The 24,613-nt window shown below is 38.1% G+C and overlaps 1 protein-coding gene across 1 annotated transcript in view; it reads left to right on the plus strand.

Annotated features, from left to right (window-relative positions):
- Positions 1 to 18,924, plus strand: part of LOC130142829 (histone-arginine methyltransferase CARM1-like) — an 81,964-nt gene extending 63,040 nt beyond the window's left edge. The window contains exons 6-13 of the mRNA XM_056325242.1: positions 417 to 594; positions 2,941 to 3,031; positions 7,126 to 7,207; positions 8,940 to 9,025; positions 10,397 to 10,486; positions 11,988 to 12,125; positions 13,950 to 14,039; positions 16,407 to 18,924. Coding sequence (XP_056181217.1) covers positions 417 to 594; positions 2,941 to 3,031; positions 7,126 to 7,207; positions 8,940 to 9,025; positions 10,397 to 10,486; positions 11,988 to 12,125; positions 13,950 to 14,039; positions 16,407 to 16,416 — 765 coding nt within the window. The 3' untranslated portion in view covers positions 16,417 to 18,924. The remainder of the gene's footprint in view (positions 1 to 416; positions 595 to 2,940; positions 3,032 to 7,125; positions 7,208 to 8,939; positions 9,026 to 10,396; positions 10,487 to 11,987; positions 12,126 to 13,949; positions 14,040 to 16,406) is intronic.
- The last annotated feature ends 5,689 nt before the right edge of the window (positions 18,925 to 24,613 follow it).

A 24,613-nucleotide genomic window follows, 5' to 3' on the forward strand; every position in this document is an offset into this window, starting at 1 on the left:
TGTTTCTTCATTCTGTCATGAGTATGTAACTCACTCAAGAACAGTATTTTAAAAACGTGGACAATTACGATGACCCTTTCTTTGTAATCTGTATTGAATTAAACTACCCCCTTTTCCTGGTAGATATTTGTTCCTGTGGATATTGATTACAATTATCTCTTACAGAACAACAGTACTTGTACTGTCACTTGCTGATCCCACACAATACATTCCTCTGAGTTTGCTCCAGGAGCCTTAGCCTTTAGAAATTTTCGTGTAGCAAGGAAAAATTTTACCTTTATATTTTAATTTATATTAACAGACTGAGGTAGTTGGTTTACACTATAGGGAGTTTAATGCTAATTAAAAATGTCTGATATAAATTCTGCTAATCAAAGGAGTCAACACTCTGTGTACTTTTGGGTTTTTTCCTCCAGCTGTTGGTGAGAAGCAACAACCTTTCTGACAAGATCACAGTTCTGTCTGGAAAAATTGAGGAGATCTCCCTGCCTGAGAGTGTGGATGTGGTAATTTCTGAACCGATGGGTTATATGCTGTTCAATGAAAGGATGCTGGAAAGTTACCTCCATTCCAAAAAATGGTTGAAATCAAATGGTGAGTGTGTCACCACAGTTACGCCCTGCATAGAGAAGGGAAGATAAAAAATCTTCTGAAAGAAAAAGACTTGAACTGGGCCAGGATTGTCTGGTTCTATACCCTCGTTCTAGCTTTACTACCAACATCTAGGGGGGGCAGGGGAATTTGTATAATGATGCAGCCACTGCTGTTGTACTATATGCTGTGACCTCTTGCTGTTTCACGGTGGAAATAGCTTTTGATTATGTTGCTGTTGCACTGCTGAGTTCTGCTTGTGTTTTAATCTTAACTTGCTGCTGTATACACCATGCATCTCTGTTGCAACATATCACAATAGATGATGACACACTAGCCTCAACTGCCAGACAGTGAAATGCAGGCAAGAGCAGAACAGTCAAATAGGATGAGCTTTTTTCATGGAAAACCTGTAATATATTGCCTTTGGGAAAACTGTGAAGTTCAAATTGTTTTGACGTACTTTCATAGTGCTTCTCCCAAATATCTTATTCTGATACTTGCATGTTCCCTTTGAGTGACATGTGAGAGATTCACAGTGTTCAATGCTCTGTATTTCATCCCTCCTGTGTTTGGAGTTTTGAAGAGAATCAGTAAGTTCCAGGGCCTCATGGGAATCTTCCTTGAGAGGCAAATCTGAGCATCCAATTGCTAAATGATAAATCTTTCTACATGAACTGCTGAAAATTAAATTAAGTCTCTCTTTGAAAGGCTTCTTTAAAAGAGACCTTTCTCAAGTAAAATTACTCAGCATGGAAGTTTCTGAATGGACTGAATCTGTGCCTTAATGCAGGTAGCTAATGACTTTGCTGTTGATCTGTTTCAAACTTGCAAAGCATGTTTGGGCAGTATTTTTCTTGTCAGCCACTGATCCTGAGTCTCCTGTTTAGATTCTTAGGGCCCAGTTTCAGTGGAGGGCTTCTGAAAAATGGTCAGTAGGCAGCTCATTTTCAGTTTTAAATGAGTGCTTTTAAACTATGTGCCTAACTTTCTGATTGCTCACTTGTATAGTGGGGATGAATCCCCTTATGTGGTGATTATTAAACTTAACGATTGTCTAAGAAGTAAGCTGAGATTGTGACATTTTGAGTTAGCTGCTAATATTTAGTACCAGTTAGCTTTGGAAACTTTCTGTCCCAAATTCTCTGCAAACTTGCTAATATTCTCCCCACAGCCAGTTTTAAAAAGCATGTGTGTTTTGTGAGTGGGTGTTGTTCTTGATTTAAATTCCTGTGAACTCTTCCTACATGACGCACTTACAAAAGGAAAGCTGTTTCCTTTCCCCTCCCCTGCTCTACCTATCCTTACCTTCAACTATGCATTGTGTTTTATACCAGATTAAAAATGGGTGAAGTACGCTCTAGTGTAGTTCAAAATGACCAGGCCTTGTTTCCTGCTTCCATTGACACGTGCATAATGGAATACAAGGGCTTTCTTTTAAGCTGCTAGGTGGTCCGATGCACTGTCCATAGCAGGTAATTCCTGTGGTTTCCTAAGCCATTAGAGTGCAACATCCTAATGAAAATGCATTCTTGCAAACTAGTGTAGATCAGGATTTCATTCCCTGCTCAGTCACTGATTTGCCACTTCATGCAAATAGAACACTTGTTTCTCAACTTCAGCATCTGTTTAAAAAAAAAAGGTATAATAACATTTTTCTGTTTGTAAACTTCTCAGTATTTACTCTGAAGTGCTATGAGTTTCCGAATAAAATTCTTAAGAGTGAAGTTCATATAACTTCTTCCTTCGTTAACAGCAGTTCTGAATTTGACCAAAACCATACCCAGCAGTTTAATTCAAGATGAAGTCTGAGCTTTAATGCAAATCCTTCTCACAAATGTTGTATTTATTAGGTTAGCTATAAGCAGAGAAGGTGCTGTAATTCCACTGGAGAGTGCTGAGGACGTATTTAATAGCTAGCATTTTGCTTCATTTGAAGAAAGCTAAATAATTTGGATATTTGATATGGGACCATGAAATTACTAGGACTTTATTAAGTATTCTGGTTTCTTCTGTAAGTTGTTCTGGGTTGGGGTTTTTACTGGTTTAGCATATTAACATTTCAGTAACCCATATATTAATGAAACTAAATGCGAAGATATCTCAAGTGTATGGCAACTGCTGCTTCTGAACTGGTGGTTTCTTGCTGGTGAAGAATCCCTGTAGGGATATCTATGGGACTATAGAATCACAGAATATCCTGAGTTGGAAGGGGTTCACAAGGATCGTCACATCCAGCTGCTTACTCCACACAGGACAACCTTAACACTAAACCATGTATTTAAGAACATTGTTCAAACACTTCTTGAATACTTGCCTTTCTACTTTATATTGTCTTTTGTTTACTAGGAATGATGTTCCCAACATACAGTGACATTCATTTGGCTCCTTTTTCTGATGAGCAGCTGTACGTGGAACACTACTCCAGAGCCAATTTTTGGTAATGATTATTTATGTTAGTTTATTTTTGTCAAAGATTCAGTAGAGGTTAAAAATTAAATTAGTTCTTTGATTCAGCGTAAGCTATCTGGCAACATTGGAAGATAATGTTTTTATGTTTTCCATGTTCAATTCTGCTCTAGCCTACAGTCATACTGCTTACTGTACAAGTCTGAAGGATCTCTCAGGAAGTGCTGGAGCTGTCAATTTCAAAAGAAATTGACTCCATGGAGCATCCATTGTGAAAAAAATAGTTGACTGTGAATCAGGTGCTAGTTTTCCTTTGCTACACCAAAGGGTAGTATGCTGTGTATGGTGATCATCATATTGCCTGAAGTGCCAGGTGTCTGAGCACAGGAAAGATTCCTTGGCAATCTTCAGAGAGAATAAGCATTAATTCCTATGTCCTGAACAATTTCCAATTTGGTAGTTACTTTCTGTCCACCTAAATTTTTCATGCAGCTTTAACTAGAGGTTGCACTCCTTTTGCCTCGAAGTGTCCTACTGCTACTATTGAGCTGCTGCGGTGCTCTATATAGGATATCTATATAGTGATATTCTAATCAGGAGAAATTCAGATTATTCCATTTCAGCAAAGGGCAGGTTTATTTTTAAATACATTCAGTCCTTCATTTGATACAGCTCAGTTACTTTATATATTAGCCATTTATAAAATATTATTTAAAGGTTTTGGATAAATGGTACTGTGGAACTCCAAGGTTAACTGTTCTTAATCTTCAGGAAGTTTATAAATGCAGTCTTTCGACTGTTCTTACAGCTTGCAATGTGGAATGTGAATGTTAAGTGGTCTTCATCAGACCTATTTGTTGGTTTCTTTGATTAAAGACAACATTTGCTTTCATGCCCAGGTTACGGTGTAACTGCTTATACTTAGAAGTTTTCTTCTGGCTGTCTCTGAAGTAGAGATATGTCAAAATCTTAGTATTTCTATAGTGAATAAAGGAGTGAAATGTGAAAAGTGATGAATTCTTTGCTGGCTCACTGTGCAGGTTGAGCCGATTATGAAATGTTTACATTGTATATTTACAATTTCAAAAATTGCAACAGTATTTTTTATGTTAAGAAACTGAAAAAAGAAGGCAGAAGTAATTTCTGAGAAGTTTTCACATCTCAACTGTCATTCTGGTCCCTCTTCCCAAAGATCCTGTTATTTTTGCTTATATACATAACATGTCGATAGTATATATTAAACTATAAATTACAAGACTGAAGCACAATGTTGTACCATGATGCAGATTCTTCCTCACTTAGTGAAGAAAATATATAAATACTTAGTAGTATGAAGCAGAATTATAGCTTTTTTTCCCAGGTCTATACAGGACTAGATGTTACTGCAAATATGAAAGCATTTCATTTCAGACTGCTTTGGATGCTTCACCTTCATTTGTAATAAATGTAAGACCTCTGTGGAATATCTGTGGGGTAGGCACAGTGTATGTGCGTGTATCTCCATCAAAACTGATGTATATGGTAATGTTTTTGGTGGTGGGAAAAAATCTGCAGCCTTTTGTTGTTTAAGAATTGTACAGCTGGGACTGAGTAGTCCAGGTAGATTAGTTTCTTATAGTTTGTTAACACAAATGCACCATCTGCATTTAAAATAAAAATAAAATAAATTAAAAAAAAGGAGAGAACTTCATCTGTATCTAGCTGGCATGATTTGATTCCACATATTCTACATACATACATTTAATAACCTGAATTATCTGTCAACCACTGCAAGGGTTTCAGAGAATTGCGTAAAGGGGAAAACCAGATTTTTCAAGCCTGCTTTACTAACTAGTTTTGCTTTGCACCAAGAATGTTTTTGTCACTGACATTATTATCACAGACTGTAGTAATGCTTTGTAATTATGACAGTGATCAGGTTGGTATGTAAATTACAACATACTGTAGTCTTTCCCCCGCCCATCTTTGCAAAACGATGTCTCCCTTTTTTGACAGATCTTTTTATTACCTACTTCTGATGTTTTTATGAGAATGTTTCAACCAAAATAACCACAGAAATGTCACAGTTACCACTGATGATATTCTTTGTGTATCAGGTTCTATTTGATTATTCGTAGACAAAACAGGTTTTATGTTCAAAGTAGTTTTTGTATGGATGTATGCCCAAGATGTTAATGGTACAAGAGGATTAAATACTGTTGAGGTTAGTGAGTGCTCTCAAGAGCAACAAATTAGTGCTTCTAATGTTTTCAACCAAATGTGGAATCAAAATGTTCTGAGTAAGTGTGTAGTAGTTCTGCTTCTGTAGCACTGTAGGACATTCATGTTCTTAATATTAGAAGGTCTGGATATCCTGATAGATCCAGAGCTATAAAAGTCCTGTTTCAGACAAAGCAGTTTCTCAGGGCTTTCTTGGACACTTGAAGCAAACTGTCAGGTACTAGCTGGTGACAGCCTGTGATTTGCTAAGCTTCAAATTCCAGGCCTCAAGAAATAGCTTTCATTCCTTGTCCAGCTTTGTTACTGAAACACAAGATGTGTTTTGTGTGTAATAAATTCTTTCCTGTTTAGCTGAATCTATATCCTGTATCTTAGAGATTGGATACAGGTTTGGATCCAGTTGGGTGACAGTACTTGAGCAGAAGACTGAAAGAAATATACAGATTTTCAATTTGAACTTTCATCTGGTAAAGGCACCATAATTTAAAAAACCCTTCAAAATGCTATGCAAAAGTCATGCTGTGTGTTCTAAAATTAGATGAGGTACTTGGAGTAGCCTGTTTACTACACAAAAGAAAGGCTACATGTTTCTCATACATTTAGAATCATTGTCTTGGACCTGTACAATAATAATAATTATGAAACTGTGTAAGTATGTTTTGTTTCTCTTCAAGCCTATATTTTGGCTTATTGTTGTGCTTCAGAGTTGCATATTAATTTTTATTTACCAGTAATCGTTTCTAGAAGTATGATAATGTATAGTCTACCATAGAAAAGCAGACTGCTGTCTTTGTTGGTGAAAACCTTTCAAAGATATAAAGATACAAAGCATAAATATAAAGCAGGTGGTTAAAAATAGTGTGCATTTTGTCTGTGTTTCTCATCAGGGATAAATAAGCAACTCAATTATACTGTACAGCAAACATATGGAAAAGGGTAAAAGATCACTTGCAGTTATTGGTGTCAGCTGATTTCCTCTGTTGTGCTTATTTGAGTTCTTTCCTTAAAGATATCTTCTCAGATATCTCTAAGGTATACAATCATCTGGGCATCTTCCCTTTATGCAATTAGCACAGAACTGTAATGCAGAATTTATCAGTATTAAAGGTATATTGCCAGATTAGTTCAGAGTAACTCATCCACTTTGAAAAAAGTTACGATGGGAGTTGTACAACGTTGTAACAATGAGGACAAACATTTAAAGTTTCCATTTTTAACTGCTTCTGAAGACACTGAAGGTTTTATATCTAGATGACTCTTCCAGCGTAGGGAGCTGAGCATCCTTGCGCATTCCCCTTTCAATCCCCTTTTGTTTGTTATCTGGAAATAAACTTCTCAGTGACTTGATAAGAGAGTTATACACAGCAGAAAGACTACTGCAAGTATGTGTATTTCCATTCCAAATTTCATACTGGAAATAGAATATACATTAAATGCACATTTGTATAAATTCTTAAGATGAAAATACTCTTTTCCTCCCATTCTGTTGGTATAGGATCAGCTTTATTTTCCTCTTTAATGTCTATAAAAAGGAACAGAACTGTAATACGGGTGTCCTCATCGCTGTGTTGATTTATAGAACATCCACCCCCAATTCTGGAATAGCCTGAGACTACACAGGTAGTTTAAGAGTGCCTCGTTCTCTGCTTGCTGGGTGGATTCTTTCAGAAGCATAGCGTGGGATGTCTCCGTATGTCCATTTGAGAGGATCACATCACCTCAGTGCTGTATAGGGGATCTGTGGGGAGGGTAAAGTAAACTAAGGAGGGCTGCAATCCGGCTTCTTGGCAGACAGGGGAAAAGGAAAGAGGTCCAAAGGCACACTTCACCTGCCATTTACCGTTATTGTGCCTGGGTCTGGTTGGAACATTTTTCCCTAAACATTTTATGTGTTACTGTTTCTAGGTACCAGGAATGCTTTTATGGGGTCAACCTGTCCAGTCTGCGCAGTGTGGCTGTGGATGAGTATTTCAGACAACCTATCGTGGTAGGTTTGTATGCCTGGGAGTTATTTTTTGTGGTTTTTCCTCCCTATCTCATCCCCTTCACAAAATTCTACAGGTACAGTAGTCACCTCGTTAAACAGAGCTCTGGGGCTGTTGAGTAAAGGAAGGAACTGTAGGTGTGTGAACAGAACTGCTGTCAAAGGTTAACTACTACAGGTAATATTCTGGTTTTGCTATGAATAACAGATGCCCAGAGGTATGCACGCATTAGGAAGCCACAGCATGTGAACAACTGTCTTCCTAACATGCAACTAGCTTCCCTCAGTGTTTCCAGTCTCTCAAACAAGACCTTGATTTTTCCCTTCCCATCTCTAATCCACAAGTTACAGGAAAAGAGGAAGCAGCCGAGCAAACACTTTTCTGTATTATGAAACCACCTTTCTTATATGTAAATATCCTTATTTTATTCATAACTTGGACCTAGCACCTGCAGTTCTCCTTCTTCCTTTTTAGTAAAAGTCCAGGTGGTATCTATTTAGAAAGAATGCAGGAGAAATCCTTCTCACCTCTCTGGGGAAAAAAACCTAAACAATCCCCACTCCGCACCTTCTGCTCCAGTATAATGCTTCACTGTAGGTGTAATGATAAGGTTCTCTCTCAGAAATTTGAATTCAAGAAATCTTTGCTAGCCTTAGGCTAACTAGTGTAAGTAGTGATACCAGTGTAGCTGCTGTTGCATGGAGACCCTAAAACCTGTCCAGAAATCTGGAAAGACCATCACACTACTGATGTTACCTTCTGCACTTGACTGCTTTTGGTACTTCATAAGAGAAAACTCTCATTTGTTTTCAGGCATTTCAGCCCTATCTGTGACTATAGCATAGCCATTCTCAGTGCTGGCTCTTGGGCTTTCAGTTAGAGAACGGAGTAATCTGTGGGGCATACATGCTTGCGTCCTGTATGAAGTACGTGTTTGGCTTCGATTTCTCAGTCGTGATTCTTCGGGCCTTGAAGTAAAAAATAAATTGCCCAATAAAAAACATATGAAATTGTTATTTCTTTTAAAAAAATCATATATCTCCTTGGCTTCCCCTTACTCTGTGGATAGATGTTGGTTCTCTAGATGGGTTCACTGGGGGATGTGATACAAGCCTTTAAGTTAAGAGTTTGCTTTACTTATGAAAGAGCTTGTGAACAGTGATAGATTAGGATTAGTGGATTAAATTAAAGAAAGAAAAACGAAGGGAGAAGTTTTCATTTCCTGATTGACTACACCTAACTTTTTTCCAGAGGGCAAATCTGTATTAAGTAATTTTTCTTCATATACTTCATAATTTAGTTTTCAACTATTTCCATACTGTCTTAGATCAGTTTAACCAACTGCACAGAACAGAAAAGCACATTAAAATGTATGTGGTTTATAAAAAAAAAACAAAACAAAACCCAAAAAACCAAAACAAAAAACACCACCAAATAAACCCACTGCTTTTTTACAAGTGTTCAATTTCTGGGCAAATTTTATTGTTTCTAGGCTGAATAAAACAGTCTTTGATAGGTAGTCTATCAAATATATTGCATGCTGATAATACTGCAAAATCCAAGTGTTCTAAGGAATCCTAAAAAGATGAAACATCTAAAGTAAGTTTATTGGTAAGGTTGATTTTTGTCTTTTTTCCCATGTTTTTTAACAGAAAACAAGTTTATACACTGACAAGACAGAATAACAGTTGAAACTCCTTTTTTTTTTTTTTTTTTTTTTTTTAACCCCCGTAGGATACTTTTGATGTGAGAATTCTGATGGCCCGGACAGTGAAGTACACTGTGAACTTCATGGAAGCTGCTGAAGAAGATTTGCATAGGTCAGCAGATGCCAGCAACCTACTCTTAAACTTTCATTTTTGTAACTGGCTATTGATCATTTGCACTCAGACAAAGAGGAAGTTTTGGTGGCGGATGTGGAGAAGGGAAGGTGGCATGCTAGAACGATTAGCACACCACTCCTAATGGACTGGAGCATTTATCTGCATGACGATTTGTCCAGTATTAGCAGAGAAGCCTGTTTGTGAGCCTGTGAAGCACTAGAGATTGGTTCACAAAATTTCCACACTGAAAGGGATAAAATGGACTTTGAAAGACAGCGTTTACTTCTTAGCATTATAAGTTGGGACACATTTACATCTAGTTACAAGGCAATTTTTGTTTTTCTGTGTAGACATCCCAAAAGACCTTGTCAAATAGTGTCATCACAAGCTGCCTTGCTGAACTCTTGTGTATCTTTTTTTTTTAAACATTTTCCAGTCTAACAGGAGGCAGCTGTACCTCTACTTCCTCCAGACCCCCTTCAAATTTTTAGTTGGAAAGTCATATATATAAACCAACCTTGCATCCCTGACATCAGAGAAGCCTCCTCAGTACATCTGTGAAATAAAATGTACCGTATGGGAGAACTCGAGGGAGTACTTCAGATCCTTGCAAGGCACTGTCATAAGGTGAAAATATCAGAGACTGCCTTTGAAACTCTAAACCCTTGTTGTTTCAACATGACTCACAACTAATTGTATAAATGGCATGGTCTACTAAAAGAGATTTGCTCAGAGAAGTGGGAAACAGCTGGAGAACTGCTTTCCAGTTTCAGCTGGCTAGCATTGACTTCCTTCAGTGGTTCTCAGCACTAACATGTTTGTAGCTGAATGCTAATTTTATGATACAGTTCTGCAAGACTGGGTGAGATTTGGGTTCAACTGCATAGCCAGTAATAGTTCTTTTGGAAATACTCCAGCTCTTGCTCAAGCATCTTGGTTTTTCCTTCTGCGTCCAGTAGTAGTTTTGTTTGTCAAATTTGTTGTGGAACATTTTCCTGTTCAAAATAGTTTTTAAACTAAATCCATGTCCTTCACTGGGAATGAGAAATTTTCCACTGGAAAGGCTGAACCCCTGTATTTATAACAGTCTGCAGTGTTGCCACAAATGATGCAGTAACATTTGTGTGGTGGCATATTTGATCCTACTATTGAATAAGGCACACAAAAACCTAACACCTATATCAGTTCCATTTGTTAATTCTATTGACACAGAGACAAAGAGCATATTCTTTTAAATATATGGAAAATTGAGACATAAACTGCTGAATAAGAATGGAAATATACAAATCACTAAAAGGTAGGTTTCTGGTGGAATTTCCAGTACTTTTTGGAAATTACTTTGGCAGCATATTGTTTTTTCTCCTGCAGAGTGGAAATCCCTTTTGTTTTCCAAATGATGCAGTCTGGACTAATCCATGGCCTGGCCTTTTGGTTTGATGTGGCATTTGTAGGATCACTGTAAGTACTTTTTCCTTCTTCGTATGAAATATTAACTACAGGGGGGAAAACGCCTTTCATATAAAGTGTACTAGAATTAGACTTTTATCTGGTGCTGACGTTGATTGTAATGTAATTCCTTCATGTTAAAAGAAATGATGCTGCCTTCTATAGGTAACAAAAAGTGTGATAACCTAATGCTAGCAGTATGAGTAGGTAGTGGTAATCTTGCTTCCCATTGATTGGCGTGCATATTATCTATGGTACACTACATCCAGGAATTGTTCATGGTCAAAACACACTGTTCCAGACAATACTGACTCTTTTTAATATTACATACTACTCTATTTTACATTGGAAGTAAAGCAGCATTTGAACATAAGCTGGATTTTCCCAGTTGGGCTGGTCTTATTTGTGGGCAAAAAGGAGAACAGGTTGCAAGTACCAGGCTGACAGAATGGAAATGGGGAAAATTTCACCAGCTTGGGAAGATTTTTCACTGCAGCACCAGGCATTTAGTGCAAAACAGGGACATTCATCTGGTATACTAAGTAGGTGAGTATTATGTATACTTGCTCAGGTAGTCAATACATAGATTTGAACTATCTGTATTTTGCTCTTAGATAAGATTTGTTGATTTCCCAGTTAAAATGGTCTAGTTTTAGATGAGGTTTTTCTTCAGTAAAATGCACTTGCATTTGTTTGTGGGGTTTGTGCCTTTTATTAGCCTTTGAAATGAGGATTGTCAAGATTTCAGAATAGCATATCCATTAAAAGAAAATGCACATATGTGCATTTATATTTAACAGCTGATAGTAGAATTTTTAATCATAAAAAAGGAACCAGAGGAACTGTCTGAAATCCTCTGCTGAGAATGTCTTGATTTTGGAGTAGGCATTTGCTTAATCAGCAGCTCTTTCATGTTTCTACAGCTCTGGAAGTTCTTTGACTGAGCACTTGAAATCTGAGTGGATCAGACTCATGGTTTTACCTGTGTTACCCCTTTCTTTGCACCTACAGCCTTTTTCAGTATATTATTGAAGTATCTCTTGCAAGTGAAAATGAGGCATAGGACCTTCTTGGGGAGTGTTGTCTAAGGATGGAACTTTAAGGATGAAACCACCATTGTGAAGAATCACATTGACACATTCAGGAAAAATATTCTTTTCCTGTAATTTGTTGAAATTGAGTGGTAAGAGGAGAGATAAATTAGTATTCTCTGTCCTGGCAGTGTGGAAAGAAAACAGGAATCTGAAGAGTCTCTTTTTTGAATCTCTGTAATTGGCTTAGGCACACAGATCTGGTGGTGACAGGCACAGTACAGATAAAGAAAGAAAACGAGGCATAACGTATTGATTTCCCACCACAGGGTAGAATCACTCTCCCAGTTTACTTGAAGGCAGTTTAAAGTTTATTCTAAGTAGCGGAGGCCTCCAATACATAAACATCTAACAATTTAAAATTGTTTCCAAGAGGAGCAGACAGGAGAGAAAGTCTAGAGAGCTTTTCTTGTTTGTTTCAGGGTAACTGTTTGGTTGTCCACTGCACCGACAGAACCTCTCACTCACTGGTATCAAGTCCGCTGCCTTCTTCAGACACCCCTCTTTGCTAAAGAGGGGGAAACTCTCTCAGGAAAAGTCTTATTTGTTGCCAATAAGAGGTAAGTGTAAAAGCTTCCCAAGCAGATTTTGTAGTGTGGCTGTTCTTGGTAGAGGTAACCAAAAGACACCAGTTAATATTCGGTATGTTTGTACCCACATTTGTTATTCCTGGCACCATTGCCAATTTGTATGGTATCACTGATACAGTTTGTAGGCACTGTTGACCTTGTGAGACTCCACTCACCAAAAGGTCTCCACGTTCCTTTTGTTACCAGTGATGTTCCTTCTCACATACCTTCTCCTTAAGCACCCGTCACATCCTGCCTTCCCTCACGGTGCTACTTGCAGCTTTTGTCAGCTTTCTACTCCACTGTCTTCCACACACAGCCGATTTCTCAGGTCATGTCCAGCCATTTTCCACACCTTGTTCTGTAGTATAACCTCTGGCCATGTCTTCGTCAGCAGCCTGGTTGGTTGCCTGAAGCCCCAACATCCCTGGTCTCTCAGTAAGTCCTGTGCAGAGACAAGGAGGAATGTGATTGATCCCAAATCCTTTAATTCTGAAAAAAAATCCTTATGGATGCGCTCCCCTGTTTAAGAATAGTACTTTTCATGTGTTTGTCCTTCCACTGAGGCTAATGAAGATGGCTGCTTTTGGACGGGCACATTTCCTCACCAGACCTCTCTGCTGTTCCTGCTGTCAGTCAAATGTTTGATAACTCCACTCCTACACTTTGCTTTAAAAACAATCCTCAAGTCACTGTGTCACACAAGTTGCCGCCTGCTTTGCTTATGTGTATGTGTAGTTTTAACAGAAGACAAAGCCTGCCTGCACAGTGTAGGAAGGTGAATTGTCTTGTCTTTTTTATATTATTACTATTATTTTTATTTTATTTTTTCCCAATGGGAAACATACTGACCAGTCAGGTGATTCCAGTGACATCAAAACTCCCAATAATACTTCCAGAGCTCTTTAATCACATCAGCAACAAATGCTTGATTTGGGATTTGTCAAACTTCTAGATCTTCAGCTTAGAAACTCCTCATGGAGAAAATACATAATACAGATGTTGATAGGTCTCTTTCAAATGTAAAATGTATTCATATTTTAGTATATAAAAGAAACACTGTATGCCACAAGGTGATCACACAGCCACTGCTGTAAAAATGTCAGTACATACGGTGTATCTACAATGGAGCATGGCTCAGACACCTGAGCTAGCGCCCTTGCCAGACTGAGAAGGAGCAGTCCTTGAACCACATGTTAGCACCGAGCTAACAAGTCCTACCACAAAGCGACTCTGCTTTTGGGATCAACTTGGCACCTCTGTGTAACTCTGCAGTTCCTGTTCCATGCAGAAGGACCAGCTCTGGTCAAACTTAAGTGTCTCAGTATGCTCTCAGTTGCTCAGTTGGCCCTCTTTAATTTCTTATGTGAACTCAGTTTCTTGCAAAAAGTCCTGTGAAAAATATCCTTCCTGGTGAAATCTAGGGTTATGAAAGGAGTGAACTTAATGCTGTTTCGCTAGTTAGATGTTTCTGATCGTGAAATAATACTCTGTACCTGCTAATGTTGCAATTTATAGTTTTTCTGTCGGGGGGTGGGGGAAAGACCTTTCCCTTTTGAATACTATCAGTGCAAAATTATGATGTTTTTCAGATGCAAACTCTTAAAATTGCATAAGCATCTTGTAAATTTTATTTCTTTAGAGGTGATTAAATAATCATGGCCTTGCACTGATGCCACTGCAAATATATTTCCTAGGCTTGTTATACTAAGTGATTATTATTCAAACCGTAACTACACTGGTATTTTTTCACACAAGATGTTATAGTTGTTTTAATTCCATTACATCTTCTTTATACTTCTCTTTCTGATGCAGACAAAGTTATGATATTCAGATTATGGCTGTGGTAGACCAGACAGGATTTAAATCTGGTAACGTTCTTGATTTAAAGAATCCATTTTTCAGGTAAGAAATCATTTTGACTAAAATATACTACTGTAGAGTGGTAACATCTTGTATGACAGGAAACAACACACACCTACTGTGGAAGAACAAGTTTCTGACCTCTTAGAGTTTATTTTATTTCTACAGGTATAATGGCATCATTGGTTTGCATTAGTGGCAGTTACTTAATATAAGCCAATATTCTATTTAGGCTGTGTGACAAAGGGCAAAAGGAAAAAAGCTTTATTTAAGATGTGTAATGGTTTAGTGCTGTGTTTAGTACTGTGGCAAAATAGTAGACATTTACTTACTTGAACTAGTGTATACTTAAAGTATTTTACTGTTTCCTGTTGTGTGATGTGCATCATCGTGACTCAAGGAGTCAGCAGTATGCCCTGATGCACTCTGCTAAGTACATAAATCCATAATGCTATTTGACATGAAGGACCTGTCCTTTCTGTATTAAGCATGAGGGGAGGAAAAAAATCTACCTGCTGCAATCCTTCCCAACCAAGCAGGAGCCTTCATTAGATGTTGCTACAGCACTGTATTTAGGAAAAAATCTGCCACTTACGGATCAAAACAAACAGAAGGAAGGAGCCATCAGTTCTTCCAAAAGGAAGATTTTTGAGAAAAACAGGTTAACTGTGTTCTGTTCTCATTCTTATGCTTTATTTAGTGTAAACATAGGCAAATACAGCTGATGGAATTGATTTTTCCCAGAGATACACTTGGAAGATGCGTCCTTCATTCATTATGTGTTTCCTGTTCCCTATTTTTTTGCCTCAGACCTATATGACAATCCCACAGTAATTGTATAAAACAAAATATTCATTGTGTCTGATGAACATTAATTAATTTTAATCTGCACATCAAATATGCAGCACATCAGTTGTTTTGGCTTTAGAATGGGGTCCTTTTGATTAAATTTGTAAAAATGCTTTTGTAATAAAGACTGTTCGTGGAAGATGGGCAATAACTATAAACAAAATTATGCACTGGAAAAGATAATTTCTTCAAATCTGGCCTGTGACATGGAGAGTGTCTAGATTGCTTATGTTTTTAGTTTGGCTAATACCAGTTTCAAATCTAAAAGCTTTTAGTGGTGATGAATTCAAGAAAGTTTACTGGTTTCCTAAAATCTCTGTACTTAACTCAGCACCCATTGCATTAAGTGTGAGTGACTTTTCAAAGATGGTAGAAGTCTACTCATTTACAAGCAAAAGAAGCTTTTGTCAAGAGTTTTTAACTTGCATAAAATATAGAAAACACTTTCAGAATGATATCACTCTTTTGCAAGAGAGCAGGGGGGGAATGGTAAAATTGTGTGTTATATATAGAAGTACTTTAAGTTACATGAAACAATATTCTATCTGAAAATGGAATGTAAAAATGTCACCGTGTGATTTCATGGTTGCTAGCCAATTAACCATATTGAGTTCAGTAATTTAGACTGCTGTCCTTTATACATTAATTCTTAGAGTGCTTGGCTGTGAAATCCTGGCACAATACACTAACCTTATTTAACAGGCTTCCTCTGTGAGGCTCCATTACTGGCTTTTTGTTTATTGATCATTCTTCATTCTGTTCTGGCCTTCCCATAGCAATTAGCAGAACCCTAAAAGAGTTGAAAAAACAAAAGCAGAGAAGACTTATCAAAAGAAAAGTGCTTATTTATAAACATGAAGTAACTTCCAAGGCATTCATAAGATTTTTTAAAATTAAAATACAATCCCGGTTTTAAACTTGGACATGCAAGTTACTGTATGTGGTGGGACATTATGTTAACACACACAGTCTCGCCCTCTTCTACATCACTGCTTCATAGTGTCCCTGGTACAAATATTTATCTCTGTACTACAGGGACAGATAGTAGGGAAGGGGCAATTCCTGGACATTTTTTTGCTTCTTTAAAATAATTCCATACTAATTCTATAGCATAAGGTAAAAATAAAAGACTGGACTGGGAATCCCTTCATTTCTTTGAAGGCCATGGCCTGAGCTGCTATGCATAAGAGCAAAAGGAAGCCTCTGCCTTTGTAAAATAAACTACAGTGGATTTGGTAGCATTTTACACTTGCCTGTACAGCTGCAAATCTATATGGGAAGACTTCGGATTTAAAGTTGAAATCATGGTGAATTTAATAAATCCAGTAACAGCACAGGGGACAGAGTTCCTAGCTTTATTCCAATGAGACTTATCTGACAGATATTGGCAGTGTTGTGCTTACACTTTCAATTTTATGAAAGTCCTTATTAAATATCAAAAAGTGGTCAATACCTTTTACTTCATTAGAATTTACTGTTTGCTTAGTTCAGCTAGTGCTGTAAGCTATCAAAGAATTGTGTATTTTATTATAACTATTTTATTCTTTCATCTATTTTTAGGTATGCCTAGAACATACTGTAATATGGCATCTGAAAACGGAACTGAGATTCTCACCAAGCTGAGTAACCAGTGAGACTGAAACCAGTTCAATTCTTAGCAGGCTTGTGTAAAATCAATTTGTAACTGTCCTTATCTGTAATTGTATGTGAGTTGCATAAGAAGGGAACATTGTGGTTCCAGCTCTTTTTCTTTTTTTTTTTTTTAATTGAAATTCCCCCTGTGCTCACATTTAGACTTGAACTGCAGCAGACTTAATTTTATTCCAGAAAGTTCATTTGCTATAGAACAAGAACTATTTCCCTGTTTATTTTTATTTCTATTTTACAGTAAGCTCACATTGCTTCAGTGGTCTTTTTTTTTTTTTCTTTTGTTTATTTGTTTGTTAATATCCTTACCAATACTCTAGGTTATTGAAGAAAATCTACCTCATGTTTATATATGTAACACATCAAAAGATTGTTGAGCAGTACGTAGTGTCCATGTTTCAAACATTCAGCAGTTATTTTCTATATGTTTAAACATTTGGTGTTAATCTTCTAGCTCAGCAGGGTGTGTGTTGAGTACTTCAATTTTCTCTCAATGGACTCATTAATGTCGTTCATTTTGAGACATAAACCTAAGGTCATCTTGCATATACTTTATAAATGTGCTGAGATTTCTCTATGCCTATAGAAGTGTAACAGGACACATTTGTAAATTAGTCCCAGTTTAGTGTGATCTAAAACTGTATGATACGGTATGTGTGACTTTCACTTTTTCTGTAGCTCTAAGAAGTATCAGTAGTCCAAGCTATATGATATATTTTTGGCTTGTGTACCTCACAAATAAGGAAGACTATAGAGTTATAGTCCAGATTTTAATGAGATGTCTCTCCAGGCAATGTTATCCATAAACAGCACATAGTGGCTTTTACAGGACGTGTTTCTGTCAAAATATATGCCTTAGGCTGAATGAGCTGAAGTCAATTCAGAAATGTATATGTCACTTTACTACCAAAACTATAACTACAGCGATACCTCTAGCAAGATACAATCAGCCTTCAGCCTTCCACACACTGTTAGAAGGCTGGTTTGAATAAAAAGCCCCACACAAACTGACCCTTCTCTCAGGAAGTTAGTTACATGATACATCTGATCAAAACGCCAGCTAAGGACGCCTGCTGGTAGTAATTAAGAAGCAGCTGTAATTTCAGAGGTTTTTGTCCAAGTCAACACCCATTTGCAGCTATTTAAAGACAGTTTATGAGACTATGGAAAATAGTCCCTTCTAAAACTGTGAAACTTGTAAAAGTAACATGAACTTCATGGCTGAGGCCATGAAACCATTGAATTTAGCATCAGAAAATGATTGCCTTATTTGCAGTAGCATTTAATACAACAGGTGAGAGACTTCTAGCATAAAAATGTAGTTTGCACAATAAAAGACTGTTTTGTTACACAAATATATAACATATATTAAAAAAGAGTATTTAATGTGGGTTGCTGCCTCAGAATGGTAACAGATATTATCATTCAAACCTGTACAAGCGGTGTAATGAGATTTTTGATGCAGTGTCTGATTGTTGGGTATCTATCCTGCCTAAATTTAGCCTGTACAATGTGCAAATCCAAATACCAGACAACTATAGTTCAGTGTCTTCTAGAGTTTGGCACATTTTCCTCAGCAATTATTGAAAGAATGTATGAAAGCTGAATCTGAATTCAGCTTACAGATTTGTAATGTCTCCTATTGATCTACATGTCTGTCTGGATCTCACATTTCACTCTCAAATGTCTTCTAAAAAGTATCTGTGTATCAGACTTCTATTTTCTATAGGGAAAAATCTTACATTGTGAATTTCATGTGGCAATTTCAATTATTTTTAAGGAAGAAAGTAAATAAAGGGGAGGAAAAACAACAGCAGCAGATAGCAGCGTCAGGTTGTGTATCTTTAATTAATTCCAGAGCAAAAGGTATATATGTATCTAATAACTGCACCTTCAAGTTGTATAGAAAAGATTGTTTTCTTACACAATAACAACACAAAGATTGTTTCACAGCAGTTTCTATTTTGAAGTGATCTGGATGATCCAGGACTGGTATTTGTATTTCTCTCTACTTCAGGAATTCACTTTGTTCCAGATTGTATGCTAAAACCGAAAAGAATATCGACATCGAACACTGTACTATTTACAGTTTGAAATAAGGTCCTGTGACTTTCTTCATTTCCTTATCATTTAACATTTCCTTCTTTCCTGCTTTGAAATGTTGGTGATTTTGAAGTACACAGGAACCTACCTTCAAGGACTACAATGTAGTGTTTCCATCTCGCAGGACTTTCTGGGTATAAACATGAGAATATATTTGTAAAGTATTTTTGAAACAACATATCAATAAAAACATGTTATTCATACAAATGCTGGTGTTTTGTTTTGATTTTTTATACAAGCAACATTAATGAATGACAGAGAATATAGGGAAAGTAAAGCAGAACTGTGGGGATGCTGTAGCAAACTGCGATGATGTAATGTTGCAATATAAGACTCTTGAACAGATCACACCACATTATGAAATACAGCATTTCCTAATTTGTAGTTAAAGAGGCTATATTAATCCTGTTGAAAAATTATGTCTTGTTTTGCATCCCATAGACTCAAAAAGCACAATAGGAAAGACGCGCAGTATCATATTAAGGAGCTATATATTTTCATGCTTTGTTGGATCAATGGCCATTTAGAAGGTTCATCTTCAAGAAATTACAGCAGTAAAAAATGCTTTTAACAGGTTGTTTTTCAACAATTGCATATGGTTATTTTCTTTTACTTTTACCTGAGAGAGATGCATTTAAAATCTTATAAGCAGTCATATGTACAGAGTGATTCACAGTAAACTGCATTTTAAGTAGTAACGACTTTCATTTTGAATGTCCATCTGTATGAGTTCTCCCATCTCAACTGATTATTAGAATATTCTGCCCATAGGCATAGTACAGGAATTCAGTGTGGTTACTATTACTACAGTGGCTGCTAAAAGAAGGAGTGATTTACTGCATACTGTGTGCACTAGACCAACAGAAATATTTGTGATAGCATTCTTTATAATACTTATGACAACTATGACACCCAAAAGCAATCTCGATGCATCTGGATCTAAGTGCAGTGCAACACAACGGAACTGGTGTTAATTTGCTTAGCTAAGTTTCTACAAGTTGTGCTTTTTTCTGAAGGTGCAAGAAAGAAAAAAAGCAAGAGGGGAAAAAATGCATTTAGAGGTTAGAAAACAAGTCTCCAGGCAGTACGCATTTTATTCTTCCTTAAGCCGTGGCATGCATAGTGGGTTTGCACAGCAAGGTTTTGCTAGTAGGAGAGGCTACAGGGGTGGCTTCTGTGAGAAGATGCCAGAAGCTTCTCCCCACTCCAACACAGCCAATGCCAGCCAGCTCCAAGCTGGATCCACTGCTGGCCAAGGCCAAGTCTATCATTGGTGGTAATGCCTCTGGGATATCATATGTGAAAAAGAGGTGGGGTGTGGGGTGGGGGAACCTGTGCAAAAGAACTGCAGCAGAAGAGAGGAGTGAGAATACGTGAGAACAACAATTCTGCAGACACCAAGGCCAGTGAAAAAGGAGGGGGAGGGGGTGCTGCAGGCACTGCAGCAGAGTGCAGCCCATGGTGAAAGACCATGGTTAAACAGGCTGTTCCCCTGCAGCCCATGGATGTCCACAGTGGAGCAGATATTCACCTGCAGCCCACGGAGGACCACACACCAGAGCAGGTGGGTGCCTGCGGGAGGCTGTGCCTGGGGGCAGCCCACGTTGAAGCAGGTTTGCTGGCAGGACTTATGGAACCGTAGAGAGAGAAGGCCACGCCTGAAACAGGTTTGCTGTCAGGGCTTGTGACCCTGCAGGGGACAACACTGGAGCAGTTTGTTCCTAAAGGACTGCACCCCATGGAAAGGACCCACGCTGGAGCAGTGTGTTAAGAACTGCAGAGACTCCTGCTGGAGAAGTTCATGGAGAACTGTCCCCCACGGGAGGGATCTCACACTGGAACAGGGGAAGCATGTGAAGAGGAAGGTGTGGCAGAAACAACATGTGAACTGTCCACAGGCCCCATTCACCTATGATGCTCAGGCGGAGGAGGCAGAGAAGTTGAGAATTAAGTTAAGCCCAGGAGGAAGGGAGGGGTGGGGGGAAGGTGTTTTTTCTGATTTGAATAGTAATAAACTAAACTAATGTTCCCCAAGTTGAGTCTGTTTTGCCCAGGATGGTAATTGCTGAGTGATCTCCCTGTCCTCATCTCAGCCCAAGAGCCTTCCATTATGTTTTCTCTCCCGTCTGGTTGAGGAAGGGTGTGATAGCATGGTTTTGGTGGGCCCCTGGCATTTAGCCGGGGTCAAACCACCACAGCACGTGGTGTACAAGTTTTCATCCTTTAGGTAACATGTATTTACAACTCTGCACTGATCCAAGTTGAGAGCTAAAACTGGGGAAAGATACACTGTAAAGATGCAGCTGAAGAGTCAGCAGAATGGAGAACAGCAGTTCAACAGCTGACTGCAGGCAGAAAAAATAATTTCTTGCTGGAAATACTCGAGAAGCTATCAAATACCTGACATTAACAGTTCAGGTTAAGTTCACCAGGTTTAACCCACGCTGATTTCAGTGATATTCAGATTCACATATTTATAGAAGGAAAAGAAACCCATGTGAAGTGAAGAAAACCAAAACCAAAGGACTGGGATGTATAAAAATGTCTTCATGGAAGTGGCTGACCCTCCCTAGGTTGGCCATTTGTCAGGCATGTCATCTTGCAACATTGAACTGGGACTTCAGCCTGATTCTGCTGGGATTTCAGCCTAGTTTACAGGAGACTTTTGATGTCCCTTACCTAACTGCTCAGTCAGTAGTCAGATATCCAGTGGATCATGGTTCAAAACTACTGTGAACAAAACATTTCTCAATAGTGCTGGAACTTACATGTTTAATGGCCTCTGAACAACAGCCAGTGTTCACTTTTCACTTCAAATCACTGTCTGTCATTTGGTCTAAAATGAATATTTTGAGTACCCGTGAAGAAATCCCAAGCAGTATTTTGTCTAACACTTCTTCACTAACACTTCTTCAGCTGTGGAAGACAAAGCAGAAACTTGGTTTTGGTTTTACAGGCGATTTTCTATACTGAGGTGCCACAGCTAAGATAACATGATCCTCAAATGCACATTAAACCAGAAACACTCATATAAGCAGTAATAAAAAAGGAAGATACCACAGAATATGAAAAACAAGTTCAGGAAATAGCACAATTCAGGAAACAGCACCAAACTGAACATGGTACTTTATTAAAATAAATCACCACCACCCAAAATCCCAACAGAACAAGTTTTCCTGTCTAATACATGAGATAATTGGTAAGAGCACACTGACAGCAAGAATATGGATCCAGCTGGAATTCAGGTGGAACTTCCAAAGAATGTGATGTGAATAGTGCCTTCCCAAGAGCTGTCACGAATGCAGGGCTTGGCCTAGCAAACCTGTAAATCAGAGAGCACTCATAGTCTTTATATGAAAAACAATACAAGAGAAAAAGGCCAGCTTTCACTCACAACATTCAGCTATAACGCTTAATTTCAAAGGATCTCAGAAATTCTCCCAGGAACACTGATGCCAGGACATGCACATTATGAATCTTGTTCTTTGCCATGCTCCATCTGCCCTCAAAATAGTGAGCTGAGAAATAAGAAAATGACTCTGTAGCTGAGTTTTTTGAGCCAACTTTGGAAAAAGAGAAATACAATTCACTTGTTGTGTATGAAACTCTTGGCAGTTTCTTCTATATTTAATTAGAAAAAAAGAGCAAATGAGCAGTATCAAGATGTGCAGTATGCCTGCCCTCTGTGTTTCTGAATAGGTGGCTAAATTACCTGCACTCAGTCATTTCTACCAGGTCTCAACACTTTGGAAAATGATCAAATGCTGAGTCCTCTCTCACACAGTCTAAATAAGGAACTGAAACAACTTAACTGCAAATTAGTTTGTGGCTCTCAATGTAACGAGATACCCCAGAGTAACATACTGTGATCACTACTGAGAATTCATCATTTCTTTACAATTGCATCTCATCACCTTTTTGCACTCAGTTGACTTTTCACAAATGTTGCACCGAATTCTAAGTCACTCAGATAAAAATCACGATGCAAGAAGCTTGCAGGCAGCTATAGGCAAAGCAAAATAGGGAGCAGACAGCGGGGGCAGTGAAATACCTGTGGCTCTACTGCCTCGCTGGCTCTGGTATAGGCCACGAAATGGAAAGTCACTCATAAAAACATTATGTGCTGTGACGACCCTTACCAACTCTAGCATAGCAGTAGGAGTAACTGGCTTCTCCATTGCTGATCACTCAGAAACAACCAGTTCTAGGCTGTCTTTAGCTCTTAATCTTTGGGGATCCTTTTGGGTGGCAAAATTCAGTTATGCTTACACATCAGCTGACGGTAAATTTATTTTAGTTTTTTTTTCATTATGAAAGGGTTGGATATACTTAGCATAAAGTATACCTAGTGTTGCTGACTAACTTAATGACCATCTTTCCTGCAGTGCCTAAAAAGTGTTACAGAGACGTCTTTGGCAAACTGCAACTGGAGCAGCAGCAACACAAATGGCTTTGGCTTTATCTGTAGGTCAGAGGTCTGCATTGTGATGACAAGAAAGGTTAAAAAATTAAGTTTTCTATTCTGTAGGAAGTGTAGACAGAGATAATGAATTGAAAGGCTTTGCAAGAATGGTGTTCTCTCCAGAGAGCATCACCAGCTGAAAGCTATAGTGAACAATCCATTTACAAGGACAGCAGAACCATCTGCTTCTCCACAAATAAGCTATAAAATAAAGTCTTAGGAAAGGTGCATGTACCTGTCTTCAGAAACTGAGAAAGTACTTGCACTAGCATTCACAAAACAAAAATGAAATTTCGCAGTTTAACCTGATTTCTGTGGTAGTTAATTCTCCTGCTGCCTTGGTAGTAGGAACAATCAGGCTGTGGCTGTGGTTACACTCCATTTTTCTTACATCTTTGCACCTTCAGATGTCTTATTGAAGGAGGCTCACTGAAGTGAGCAGAGCAGTCCTGACCAAGGCAGTAGACAGCACTCCACTATTGCAGTCTCCAATACAACTGCCTTAATACAAAGTCCATATCTATTGTCTCAAAGAGCCAAAATACTTTTTTGGATGTGAAAATGGTCAGATAAACATGCTATTATCAAATGCATGACTAAAACTCAGCTTATTTATTTATGTCATTGGATACTTTACTACAGGCACTACGGGATTCTTCTTTTGGCTAGGACAGATAAGCAGCCATATTGTCACATTTCTATGAATCTTTGTGAGACAAGCCATTTTTAAACTTCCTGTTGTATTTACTACAGCTCTTACTTCTTCAAAGTCTGCTAAGAAATAAAGCTGTCCTTGAGCTGGAAGACAATGCCATAAAAGTGCCTCACGAGGGACTGGCCCTAAGTGCAAGTACGCTAGCACTTCTTCTGGTATTACTACAGCACATTTATTCCACAGACAAATCAGAATGGATGTGGGTGCACTGTGTGAAAGAAGAAATGGCTGTAGACACTCCATGATGATCCAGCCTATGACTATTCAGCAAAACATGCTTCATGCTCTTGGAATTCTTACTGCTCGTTTTTGCTGTCCAAGGAGGATGATCCTTCTTTTTGTTTAAAAAACCTCATTTGCAGAATCTCATTTTCAAGGGCGTCCAAAAACATGCTTGGGATACCAAGTTAGAAACCTCATGCTGAAAGAGTAATGCAAAATTATGTGAGACACAATCTCAGAAGCAGCTGAATGTAAAACTGGATCTTGAGATGAGACTTTCACTAGACAGACAGACTGGTAATAGTGAATTTCAACATTACATACCCTGTTCACAAAGTACAAATTCACTTTTCTGAATGTTTATCTTTGGGCTTCTTTAATAATTTTTATCTCCATGGAATCAAAACAGTGTTCAGAAGAGAGATAAAGCAGACATAAAAAATAGACATTGAAACATCTGTGCTGATACATGATTCTGAACATGCCGGGAATATCCTGGAGATGTGATTAGGTCAAGAACTATCTTCTACAATTACAGTCTGTTTTAAAGTACCTGAAGATCTTTAAGGAACCCTCATTTTTTAATGAAAGATACATGCTTGAACCTGTAAATTGATT

Source organism: Falco biarmicus, chromosome Z, assembly GCF_023638135.1.
Source record: "Falco biarmicus isolate bFalBia1 chromosome Z, bFalBia1.pri, whole genome shotgun sequence".
NCBI lineage: Eukaryota > Metazoa > Chordata > Aves > Falconiformes > Falconidae > Falco > Falco biarmicus.